Source organism: Salvelinus namaycush, chromosome 20 (genome assembly GCF_016432855.1).
Source record: "Salvelinus namaycush isolate Seneca chromosome 20, SaNama_1.0, whole genome shotgun sequence".
Taxonomy (NCBI): domain Eukaryota; kingdom Metazoa; phylum Chordata; class Actinopteri; order Salmoniformes; family Salmonidae; genus Salvelinus; species Salvelinus namaycush.
Window position 1 is genome coordinate 4497175 of NC_052326.1, and position 13368 is coordinate 4510542.

Here is a 13368-nt window from a genome sequence, read left to right on the forward strand (position 1 = left end):
GCATCCGTGTCTTAACAGCGCGATTTGCCAAGGCAAGAAACTCTCAGCGCAGCCCAATCTAGAAATCTTGCAGTGGCTTCTGATTTAAATACAATTTTCACAGAACCGCTTGTTGCAATTTCGATGAGGCTCTCTTGTTCAGATATCGGTAAGTGGATTGGAGGCAGGGCATGAAAGGGATAACGAATCCAGTTGTTTGTGTCATCCGTTTTGGAATGTAACTGCGTATTTCACCACCCAACTCACTCAGGTGCTTCGCTATATCACATTTGACATTGTCCGTAAGCTTGAGTTCATTTGCAAACAAAAAAATCATACAATGATGGAAAGACCTGTCTTTTGTCCTTGTTAATGCAGACAGAGAAGAGCTCCAACATCTTAATCAATTTTGTCCCGCACATTGAATATAGTTGCGTAGAGTCCCTGTAATTCTAGATTCAGATCATTCAGGCGATTTAAAAAAAAAAAAAAAAAAAAAAAAAAAAACATCACCCACACAGGCCAGTTGTGTGAGAAACTCGTCATTATGCATGCGGTCAGACAAGTGATAATTATGGTGAGTAAAGAACTTTAATAACCCCTTAGAGTCGGCGTCTACTGACGCCTCTAGGATGCCCACAAGACTGGTCTGAAGGTAGCCCAGGACAAGTTAAAAAAAGAAAAGAAAAAAAGAAAAAAGAATGGAAGTGTATATATGGAGTTAGTTAAAAAAAAAAATATATATAATAATATGGGTAAAAAAGATGTGTCCTGAACTTTCATATCGCTCAGATATAGGACTGAGATTTCCTTATGGTACATCATTTTTTAAACTCTTTCCATGTATGAATCAGTTTATTCAATGCATTTCTATGGGCTAATAGCAGTAAGGACAAATTCAATGTTTCATCAAATATATATATTTTTTACCTAAAAGGGGTCCTACAATTCTAAATCAAAAAGCTAAATGATCCTTGGTGTGACTCCGTATGTTAGCTTAGTAGAACCACCAGCCCTTTTTCTACTTAACTCATGGATACCATTTTTATGTCTGCATGCGGTTTGAAGTGCAATTGCTTACTGCCGTTAGCACAATGACTGGAAGTCTATGGGAACAGCTAGCAAGTCTATTGGAACAGCTACATTACCTTTTTTCAGCAGGTTTTGCATTGTTGGAGTCTTGTTCCTCAAGTGATCACATGAAAGAATAATGTAATAGACCAATAAGACACTTTCAAATGTCTCTGCCAACTTGTTTTCAGCTTAAGAGATCTCTTATTTTGCACTGATTTGATGCGACATGCTTATTCTATTGTAACTATTGGGCTGGTCCCCACACCCGCTCTGCGTCTTAGGCCACTCCCAGACAGTCCTGGAAAAATGCTTGCTTGAGAAATTGGGGGGGGGTGGGCGATTTAAATTTTTTACCATTTGGATCTTTTTTTTAATTTTAATTTATCGTTACCCAGAAATTAGTTATGGATTTCAGAACAGCTGTACGGGGCCTTTTCATTCATATTTCTTAATTCATGCCCAGTTTGCAATGCCATGCTAATAAAATTGGTTTCATACAGACTTTCATCCCGCACCTAAACTTTCCGTTCAAATGATGCATCCTCACCTAAATCTATAATTTTGTGGTCACTGTTGGGAGAGGTTTAGACGTATTGCACTGCTCTCATCAGGTGTAGAGAGAGTACAATTGTCCAAAGGTTCTGGGGTCCTATGAATCTGCGTTGGCTTATTAGTATTGTGCATAACTTTGCTGTATCGGTTGCTTGCATTTCAAAGAGTAGTCATAATGCGTCATGGGGGATGTTTTATTGTGGAGTTTGTTTCTCCATAGAATTGGCTGCATTATGACAGCCCAGATGTGCATTTTGAGGAAGAGATCGAGGAACATGGAGACCCTTAATGGAATTCTGAGCATGCCGTTAAATATCGGAGGATTTGCAGGCTTTGGGTTTACCCTCTGATTTGACACAGAAAGATTTGTCACTATATCTCTGACTAGGTCTCTGAATATGTGGAGAATTTTACTGAGACTTCACTGTTGTGTAATGTGATTCTGAACACTGGCGAACATTGTTCACATTTGCAGAAGTACGCCCTGTGACGACCATTCACTCTCATTATGACTGCAAGATAGAGGCATGACCTGCCTTTTTTTCCTATCCCTTTATCTTTCTGTATCTTCATTGCACCATTCTTGTTCTTTTCCAGATGTCCACCACCCACTCACAAAAGTACACTCCAGCTACAGCAGCCTCTAATGCAACTGCCCAAAATGCACAAACTCCATTTCCCAGGGGAACCCTGGGCTCTAAGGACCAGATCAGGGACCTTGGTGGTGGTCAGACCAATCACTGCATGGCCAACTCCAAGCACCCCAGGATGGGCGAGGCGGGCACCAGCTCGGCCAGCCTCAGCCCCTGCGCCCCCTCGTCACCCCTCAACAGCGAGGAGGATGATGGAGGGGGCGGGCGGTGGGCGAAGAAGAAACGAAAGAAAAAAGACAAGCGGGGCGAGCCTGGCATTGCCTGGCAGCACAAGGGCTTGGAGAGAGACATGAAACCAAATAAAAAGAAGGAGCAGAAAGAAGAGAAGGAGCTGCTGCTGCGCAATTTCAAGGAGCCCAGGAAGGTGAAGGCACCAAAAGAGGTGAAGAGAGGGAGAAAACCCAAGGCGCAGGCCCTGCCCCATCCTCCTTCAGAATGCAAGAGCGCCCCCTCTCCTTCCAGACAGAGGGGCCGCAAACCCAGGTGAGGGGCTTTTGATCACTAGTGCATTCACTGTGTTTTTCCAATGGTGTGTCGCAACCAAGTTCTCTTGGGTGGTTAGCGGGTAAAATCTTGGTTGTATTTAGAGACATGGTTGTGTTTGTCTAGTGCGGAATAATACCATTCAATTAATTTAGGTGGGTTACAAGAAGTCAGAACCCGTGCTGTTACTCTGCTTTAACTCCTCTCCTTAGGCCTAACAAAGTTGATTTGACTGTTTAATGGATCCCCGCTTCACATTTCTCCCCAACATTTCGAATAAAAAATACATAATCGATGATTCATATGAAACTATTTTTGACAAAGTTGACGATTCATTGTAGTAGTTGGAATTTGGTTCAATCATGATGAATAGAATCATGTGACTCAAAAAAATAATTTGTAAATCTCAAATTTAAGTTTTATTTTTTTTCTGTACCTTTTTGGATTATGAAGCTGCAAAACTTGTTTTGTAGATATTTCAAGTCGATTTGGGTATTGAATTTGTGGGACATTGCAACCCTATATGACTAAACTAGGAAAAGTACATTTCCTGAAGAAAATGTGTTTGCTTGCTGAATCTGTCTAAAAATATTTTTATTTAACTAGGCAAGTCAGTTAAGAACAAATTCTTATTTACAATGGCGGCCTACCCCGGCCAAACCTGGACGACGCTGGGCCAATTGTGCGCCGCCCTATGGGACTCCCAATCACGGCCGGATGTGATGCAGCCTGGATTCGAACCAGGTACTGCAGTGATGCCTCTTGCACTGAGATGCAGTGTCTTAGACCACTGTGCCACTTTACCAAAAAAACAGACGCGTGCGCAACTATGGGGCAAAACAGACTTTATAGTTTACATGTCAACAATGTTAATTAAAAACATATACATTTTATACAATGAGCACTTGTCTCACAAATCCATTGTTAGTTGTTGGTTAACTAGCTAGCGAATTTTAGCCATATTAGCATTGACATAATCTGCCAAAACACAAAACAAAACATGGTATCAAGAACAAGATGAAACTAGCTGAAACGAGTCATTTACGATTCCTCACATAGCAGTTTCTTGTCATTGTTGGTAACTATCGGGCTATCCAGAATCACAACTCATGTACTTCTACCCCAGTGACAAGTGCACATCGTTTCCGTGACGTTGTCAGCTAACCCATCTATTGTAGTGGGAGATGTTAACCCTTTGACATGTACGAGTACACAGGTGTGATGATTTTACAGTGGTCCCTACAGCGTATGCTCAAACCGGTCTGATTAGAATGTTTAGTTATGATCGACGCACCAGTCAGTTGTACGCAGTTTATTTTTGGATGCAGATGTTAAGACTTTCAACGAAGTAGCAGCAGTATAATGCCATTCTCATCCAAATCGGAAACTGTAGGCTACGTTAGTCCTAGTGCTAACTGTCGGCTGACAGAAACCATAATATGAATTGGATAATAGCAATTACTATATGAAACAAAAATATAAACGCAACATGCAACTATTTCAACAATTTTCATAGAAGGAAATCAGTCAATTAAAATTCATTAGGCCCTAATCCATGGATTTCACATGACTGGGCAGGGGCACAGCCATGGGGAGCCAGGCCCAGCCAGTCAGAATGATTTTCTTTCCCCACAGAAGGGCTTTATTACAGACAAATACTCCTCCGTTTCATCAGCTGCAGCGGTGGCTGGTCTCAGATGATCCCGCAGGTGAAGAAGCCAGGTGTGGAGGTCCTGGGCTGGCGTGGTTACACGGGGTCTCCGGTTCTGAGGCCGGTTGGACGTACTGCCAAATTCTCTAAAATGACTGGTGGCTGCTTATGAACATAGTCTTCTGGCAACAGCTCTGGTGGACATTCATACAGTCAGCATGCCAATTGCACGCTCCTTCAACTTGAGACATCTGTGGCATTGTGTTGTGACAACTGCACATTTAAGAGTGGCCTTTTTAGGGCCCCCAGCACAAGGTGCACCTCTGTAATGATCATGCTGTTTAATCAGCTTCTTGATATGCCGCACCTGTCAGGTGATTGGATTATCTTGGCAAAGGAGAAATGCTCACTAACCGGGATGTGAAGAATGTGTAGATGGCGCCGACACAGGGCTGCCTCGCTTCTAGTTCTTAGGAAACTTTGCAGTATTTTGTTTTTTATGTATTTCTTACATTGTTAGCCCAGAAAAATTTACAGTGGTTCCTCCTTTAAAAGTTGCGAGCTTACACAGCGGGACTTAGAGGTGGGGCGGCAGGTAGCCAAGTGGTTAGAGCGTTGGGCTAGTAACCGAAAGGTTGCAAGATCGAATCCCTGAGCTGACGGGGAGCAGGTACAGAGTATTTTTGCCGAGCAATGCAACGAAGCTGGATCATTCTGACAATGATACCTGCACCATCTACACGCTGCGAAGACTCCCTAACTCTTCGCCATTGTACACGATGGCCCATTGTTTGGAGACTTCCTTTGACCATTCTTAAGCCCGCATGGGGCTTCCTTAATGGCACTGACTTTCTGGTCTAACTCTTCATCTGACACATCAGAATAGCATTCTCTGGCAGACATATTGTATTCTTTCATCCTTCTGTAAGAAAAGCTAACCGTTACACTGTCATGGAAGGTGATTTATATAGCGACTATGAAAAATGGGACAGAAGGTTAGATGAATTCAACTGAAAATGGCGAGCACAGGCGTTCGTAGCTAAATTATTTTGGTTTGCTTGAATAATAATTGCATTATTTATCATTCTACGGTATGTATGTGTAATATAGTAGAATGTTATGAACCGACACTGAATCGTAGGAGCTAACTACTAGCTCCTAAAGCGCCTTACGGCCAGATGAGGAACATTTGCCATACCAGGCGGTGATGCTCTCGATGGTGCAGCTGTAGAACTTTTTGATCTGAGGACCCATGCCAAATCTAGGAGCTAACTACTAGCTATGTAGAAGTTGGATGGAAGAACGCCCAGTACTGCTTACCTGAGATGCTATCATCACGCAGTCCTTCGTAGGTGTCTGCTATGACTTCCTTTTTGTCGGAAAGAAAGGCTGAACAGTGTTTGTAGCCAAACTGACACTCAAAAAATGGCCAAAATGGAGGGTGGTTGATAGCGAAATGTAATTAATTTTTTCAAATACATTTTTTTCTCAATATTTGAGGAATAAAATGCATAAAGTTTTGAGCTCTATTACAAAATATTCGATTGCAATTTTTTAAAGTGTATTTACTTTTGAAGCCTCGTTTTTGCTTACAGAACAATTATTTTTGTTTGAAAATAAAGTTCTAGTCTCTACAAAAATACATCAATTTGTTGCAAGTTGGGGAGGGAGGCTAATAGCTGAACAATAGATTATTCAACCTTTACTACCAGGTGGTGATATAGCCCGACACTTTCGGAACTAGAAGCACAAGCATTTTGCTACACCCGCAATAACATCTGCTAAACACGTACGTGTATGTGACTAACATTTGATTTGTGCACAACATTTGAGAACCTTTTTGTGCCGATGGAAAAGATTTTGGGTCTTTTATTTCAACTCATGAAACATGGGATCAACATTTTACATGTTACGTTTTTGCTCAGTGTAGATAATTAGCAAGTAGCGTTCCTGGTTAACTGTCCTATTGTGTAATGATACAGTTTTGGAACAGTGAGCATATTGCACACATTAAAAAATAACTCTTGCTGGGTGCACTGTTACATATTTGAAACTCACACGTGAGAAGGTTAAACGTAGAATTCAAGCTAAATAGAATATATATACACTACTATATGTAGACTACAATCAATTATATAAAATGGCAGATCTATGCCTCTGATTTAATGAACTGTGCCTAAAAGTCAGCTGGGACAGGCTTTCAAAGGTGCTATCCAACTCCTGACACTAATGACCCTGACCAGGACTCAAACTGTGGTCCCTGTGACTGTCATTCTAAAATGTCTTGGTAAAGTCAGTACAAAACCTTGTAAGGTTGGGGTTCAAAAAAATAAATGAATAAATAAATTGCTCACTCGCCTCACTTTTCAAAAAATGAAATCTGTTAAACAAGTAAATCAACTTTGTATGGCTTTAGTTAGAGATGTTTAGATTTTTTCCCCCAAAGGTGAGATTTCCCAAGTTGCACCATGTCATTGAGCCTTTGTTATGGGATCTAGGGAGATATTCGTTCGGTGCTAATATCTAGACCACAGAATTTTGCTATTTGGCATGTCCGTAGCGGAGTGGGAGGCATTTTTCTAATCGCAGAATGGGTGGATTTGAGGTGGAAACTGTGGGGAACCTTTTTAAACCTCTTTTTTAAACCCCTGCATTCCCAAAAAAAGGACGTTAGAAAAAAACCATTGCCCACTTACAGTGCATTCGGAAAGTATTCAGACCTCGACTTTATCCACATTTTGTTACGTTACAGCCTTATTCTAAGGGTTAAATACATTTTTCCCTCAATCTACACAAAACACCCAATTTTTGCAAATGTATTAAATAAACCTTATTTACACAAGTATTCAGACCCTTTACTATGAGACTCAAAATTGTGCTCAGGTGCATCCTGTTTCCATTGATCATCCTTGGTTTCTACAACTTGATTGGAGTTCACCTCTGGTAAATTCAATTGATTGGACATGATTTAGAAAGGCACACACCTGTCTATATAAGGTCCCACAGTTGACCGTGCATGTCAGAGCAAAAACCAAGCCAAGAGATTGAAGGAATTGTCCGTAGTCCTCCAAGACCGGAATGTGTTGCGGCACAGATCTGGGGTATTTTACAAAAACATTTCTGTAGTATTGACGGTCCCCAAAAACAGTGGCCTCCATCATTCTTAAGTGGAAGTTTGGAACCACCAAGACTCTTCCTAGAGCTGGCTGCCCAATCGTCACTCTGACAGAGCGTCAGAGTTCCTCTGTGGAGATGGTTGTGCTTCTGGAAGGGTCTCCCATCTCTGCGGCACTCCACCAAGCAGGCCTTTTATGGTAGTGGCCAGAAGGAAGCCACTCTTCAGTAAAAGGCACATGACCGCCCATTTGGAGTTTTCCAAAAGGCACCTAAAGGACTCCCAGACCATGAGAAATAAGATTCTCTGGTCTGATGAAACCAAGCTTGAACGCTTTGGCCTGAATTTCAAGTGTCACGTCTGGAGGAAACCTGGCACCATCCCTATGGTGAAGCATGATGGTGGCAGGATCATGCTGTGGGGATGTTCTTCAGGGACTGGGAGACCAGTCAGGATCGGGGGAAAGATGAACAAAGCAAAGTACAGAGAGATCATTGATAACCTGCCCCAGAGCGCTCCGAACCTCAGACGAAGGTTCACCTTCCAACAGGGCAACCCTAAGCACACAGCCAAGACCACGCAGGAGTGGCTTTGGGTCAAGTCTCTGAATGTCCTTGAGTGGCCCAGCCCGGATACTTAGAGTAAGAATACTTATGTAAATGTGCTAAGTTTATTTTTAATACATTTGCAAAAATGTCAACCAGTTTTTGCTTTGTCATTATAGGGTATTGTGTGTGGAGGGGTGGGAACAAACCAATAATACATTATATATATATATATATATATATGCTGTAACGTAACAATGTGGAAAAAGTCAGGGGTTCTGAATACTTTCCAAATGCACTGTATCTAGCTTTTGTATTCTCTGCTAGTATACCTGCCGATGTGAGGTGGCAAGGCGATAAACGCATAATGCCGCCATGTGACCCCTCTGGTCAGTTGAGTGCAGATTACGAACACTCCCTGGTGGACTTCTGTTTCTGTGGTGCCAACCCTGCTGTGTCTCTACAGAGCGCAAGTCTTCCAAGGGCCGGTCCCAGCGGAGAAGAAGAAAAAGGGCAAGCGGAAAAGCGAGGCAGTTCTCCAGGAGGCTGGGGATAGAGATAATGTGACCTTCCTGTCCGCGCTGGCCATCGGGGGAGAGGAGAGCATCGATCCCCTCGACAACACGGTGAGGAACTGAGTGACAGGGCAAGAGCAGACTGAGTGACACTTGCTTCTCTAAAGCATTCTTGCAGTCTTGATTACATTTTTGTATCACTGTGTCTAATAAATCACTGTTTATTTCATGAAACTAACTCAGTATTTTTTGCACTTATTTCCCCGAGCCTCTTTTTGCCATTGAAACGCTCAGTCTGATCTTGTGGGCGTGTTGATACAAATTTGAAATATATTTCCACACACAGCCCTGATTGGCAGATAGGATTGTCTAGACTCTAGCATATCAAAGTATTAGCCGTCACAGCCCATGGTTTGTTGACAAATACATATTTTCTGCCTATTTTTGTTTATTGTATTTTAGTTAGTATTGCCATTTTCTGTATTTATATGTAAATTGTGCTCACAATTCTGCATGTTGCTTCCATTTGTACAATGTTCTGTAAAAAAAAACATTCTCTCAAAGTGGGGGCGACAGGTAGCCTTGTGGTTAGAGTGTTGGACTAGTAACCGAAAGGTTGCAAGATTGAATCCCGAGCCGACAAGGTAAAAATCTGTCGTTCTGCCCCTGAACAAGGCAGTTAACCCACTGTTCTTAGGCCGTCATTGAAAATAAGAATTTGTTCTTAACTGACTTGCCTAGTAAAAGGTTAAAAAAAAGAGAATACATATGCAAGTAAAATGACTGGTTATTGGTCAGAATAATCAGATTGTGATGTCATGCTCTGTGCCAAAAACTGTCTCACCTGAAAAGGATGAAATTCCAGGCAAAGAACAAAAAAAAGAAGCAATGTTTATAATTTTCACAATTCCAGTGTTGGTTCGAGCTCCTAGTGTGGAAACACCATTACAAAACAGGAAATCACTATTTTGACCCCACTAATCAGGGGTTCAGTGTTGACGCTGGTTAAACCCTATTTGTTGCCGTTCATTATTACTCCAGTTCTGCCAAGTTGGTTAACAAAAATGCATGTTTGTGTGTGCAGTACCAGTCAAAAGTTTGGACACCTGCTCATTCAAGGGTTTTTCTTTATTTTTACTATTTTCTACATTGTAGAATAATAGTGAAGACATCAACTATGAACTAACACACATGGAATCATGTACTAACCAAAAAAGTCTTAAACATCAATATGTTTTCTTCAAAGTAGCCACCATCAAGCTGCCTTGATGACAGCTTTTGCACACTCATGGCATTCTCTCAACAAGCTTCACCTGGAATGCTTTTCCATAAGTCTTGAAAGAGTTCCCACATGTGCTGAGCATTTGTTGGCTGCTTTTCCTTCACTCTGCGGTCCAACTCATCCAAAACCATCTCAATTGCGTTGAGGTCGGGTGATTGTGGAGGCCAGGTTATTTGCTGCAGCTCTCCTTCCTGGTCAAATAGCTCTTATACTGCCTGGAGGTGAGTTGGGTCATTGTCCTGTGGAAAAACAAATGATAGTCCCACTAAGCGCAAACCAGATTGGATGGCATATCGCTGCAGAATGCTGTGGTAGCCATGCTGCGTAAGCACCACACATGCGGCGACCATCCGTTCACCTACTCTGCGTCTCACAAAGACATGGCGGTTGGAACCAAAAATCTCACATTTGGACTCATCAGACCAAAAGACAATTTCTACCAGTTTAATGTCCGTTGGTCATGTTTCTTGGTCCAAGCAAGTCTCTTCTTCTTATTGGTGTCCATTAGTAGAGGTTTCTTTACAACAATTTGACCATGAAGGCCTGATTCACGCATTCTCCTCTGAACAGTTGATGTTGAGATGTCTGTTACTTGATCTTTGTAGCATTTATTTGGGCTGCAATTTCTGAGGCTGGGAACTCTAATGTATGTATCTTCTGCAACAGAGGTAACGCTGGGTCTTCCTTTCCTGTGGTTGTCCTCATGAAAGCCGGTTTAATCATAGCGCTTGATGGGTTTTTGCAACTGCACTTAAAGAAACTTTAAAAGTTCTTGAAATTTTCCACATTGACTGACCTTCATGTCTTAAAGTAACGATGGACTGTCATTTCTCTTTGCTTAGTTGAGCTGTTCTTGCCATAATATGGACTTGGTATTTTACCAAATAAGGCTATATTCTGTATACCAACCCTACCTTGTCACCACACAACTGATTGGCTCAAAGAAAAAACCCTTCAAGTGCAGTCGCAAAAACCATCGAGCGCTATGATGAAACTGGCTCTCATGAGGACCACCACAGGAAAGGGAAAAGTTTTTTTTGGTTACTACATGGTTCCATATGTGTTATTTCATAGTTTTTATTTCTTCACTGTTATTCTACAATGTAGAAAATAAAGAAAAACCCTTGAATGAGTACGTGTCAACTGTTGACTGGTACTCTATGTGCAGTAGCTAATGCTTGACATGAAGGCACTTAGTGTAAACTCTCTCTTGTAGAAGCGTCGCTCGGGGCGACAGGTGAAGCGCAGGAAGTACAATGAGGACCTGGACTTCAAGGTGGTGGATGACGACGGGGAGACTATTGCTGTGCTGGGGACGGGCCGTATCCCTGCCCTCAACGCTGCCACTATCACCTGGCAGGCTGAGGTAAGCATCTTGTTCTTTATCTTTGGCCATGTTTATACTAATAGCTATGCGATAGTAGAATGTTTTATGTGGAGGCTTCCGTGTTAATACGTGGGACTAACGTGAGGTAGCTCCTCTACTTTTCACTACTAGTAGGATTTACTTTTTCTAACGCGAACGCAACTTCTTACTCAAATGGCTCACAAGCTGTGTCCCAAAGACAGTCTGAACGAAAACTCTCTGCTGGAGATGACTAAGATGGCGCCGCCTATGGTGGAGATGACTAAGATGGCTGACAACCCTGCACCAGGCCTACCTGCCGACTTGGACAAACTACACATCATGATGGTCTCAGAACTTAAAGGGACAATAGACACTGCTTTGGTCCTGATATCAGCTACTCTAGATGGCGTTCGCAAGACTATCGACGGCCATGGCCAACGGATCATGAATGGTGAGCAACATCTGTCGGGCTACAATGACAGAAGTTCCTCACCGACACCATAGACAAGTCTCCAAATTTCTCGCTGTTCAAATATTTACAGTTCATAAATATTGAAGACAGATCTAATGTCGTTAAATTCATGTATGAAATTTTCAGAGGTCCTGGGGCAAGAAGTTGTCCTCTCATGAGTTTTGGACCGGGTACATTGAATTGGCAAAGTATGTAATAGCCTGACGGCTAAGCCAAGGTCGACGATTGTTAATTTCCACTACTATCAAGAATGTTTATATAATGACTAAATCAGTCAGCTGTTACTATTTTTTTCCCCCCCATGTCCGCCAAACCGTGCTTCTTAACACCTGCTCGCTTAACCCGGAAGCCAGCTGCACTGTGTCGGAAGAAGCACCGTTCAACTGACAATCAGAGTGAGCTTGCATGCGAGGAGTTGTTAGCGCGTGTGGAGCCAAGTAAACCCTCCCCTAACCTGGACGACGCTGGGAGAATTGTGTGGCACCCTATGGGACTGGGATCGAACCTCAGGCTGTAGTGACACTGCAACACTGAGATGCAGTGCCTTAGACCGCTGCCCCACTCTGGAAGCTTTTTAAAGGCCGTGCTTTCAATTAAGATTACATTAGAGGACATTAAACACCAAGTCATTCTTACATTAGAATAGGTGATCACTTCAACGTATTTTTTTACCCTCTAGTATAATAATAAAAAAAATAAAAAAAACACTACTTATCTTATTATTCTTTTGATTGCGCTACCATGTTGATTCTCTACACATTCTAATATTCCTCTTCCTACAGTGCATTCGGAAAGTATTCAGACCCCTTAGCGTTTTCCACATTGTGTTACGTTACAGCCTTAATCTAAAAATAGATTAAATAAAACTTTTTCCTCATCAGTCTACACACAATGCCCCATAATATCAAAGAGAACAGGTTTAGATTTTTTTGCATATGTATTTAAAAAAAGAAATACCTTATTTACATAAGTATTCAGACCCTTTGCTATGAGACTCGAAATTGAGCTCAGGCGCATTCTTTCCATTGATCATTCTTGATGTTTCTACAACTTGATTGGAGTCCACCTGTGGTAAATTGAATTGACTGGACATGAGTTGGAAAAGGCACACACCTGTCTAAGGTCCCACAGTTGATAGTGCATGTCAGAGAAAAAAATCAGGCCATGAGGTCGAAGGGATTGTACAAAGAGCTCCGAGACGACAAGATTGTCGAGGCACAGATCTGGGGAAAGGTACCAAAACATTTCTGCAGCGTTGAAGGTCCCCAAAAACACATTGACCTCCATGGAAGAAGCGTGGAACCATTAATACTCTTCCTAGAGCTGGCCACCCGGCCAAACAGAGCAATCGGGGGAGAAGGGCCTTGATCAGGGAGGAGACCAAGACCCCGATGGTCACTCCGCGCTCCAGAGTTCCTCTGTGGAGATGGGAGAACCTTCCAGAAGGACTACCATCTCTGCAGCACTCCACCAATCAGGTCTTTATGGTAGAGTGGCTAGACGGAAGCCACTCCTCAGTAAAAGGCAGGACAGCCCGCTTGGAGTTTGCCAAAAGACCTGAAAATAACTGTGCAGCAACGCTCCCCATCCAACCTGACAGAGCTTGAGAGGATCTGCAGAGAAGAATGGGAGAAACTCCCCAAATACAGGTGTGCCAAGCTTGTAGCGTCCTACCCAAGAAGACTCGACGCTGTAATCC

General features: G+C 42.4%; 1 protein-coding gene across 1 annotated transcript in view; it reads left to right on the forward strand.

Annotated features, from left to right (window-relative positions):
- Nucleotides 1–2202: 2202 nt before the first annotated feature.
- LOC120065560 (chromodomain-helicase-DNA-binding protein 6-like) overlaps nt 2203–13368 on the forward strand; it is a 69935-nt gene continuing 58769 nt past the window's right edge. The window contains exons 1-3 of the mRNA XM_039016625.1: nt 2203–2741; nt 8519–8678; nt 11066–11215. Coding sequence (XP_038872553.1) covers nt 2203–2741; nt 8519–8678; nt 11066–11215 — 849 coding nt within the window. The remainder of the gene's footprint in view (nt 2742–8518; nt 8679–11065; nt 11216–13368) is intronic.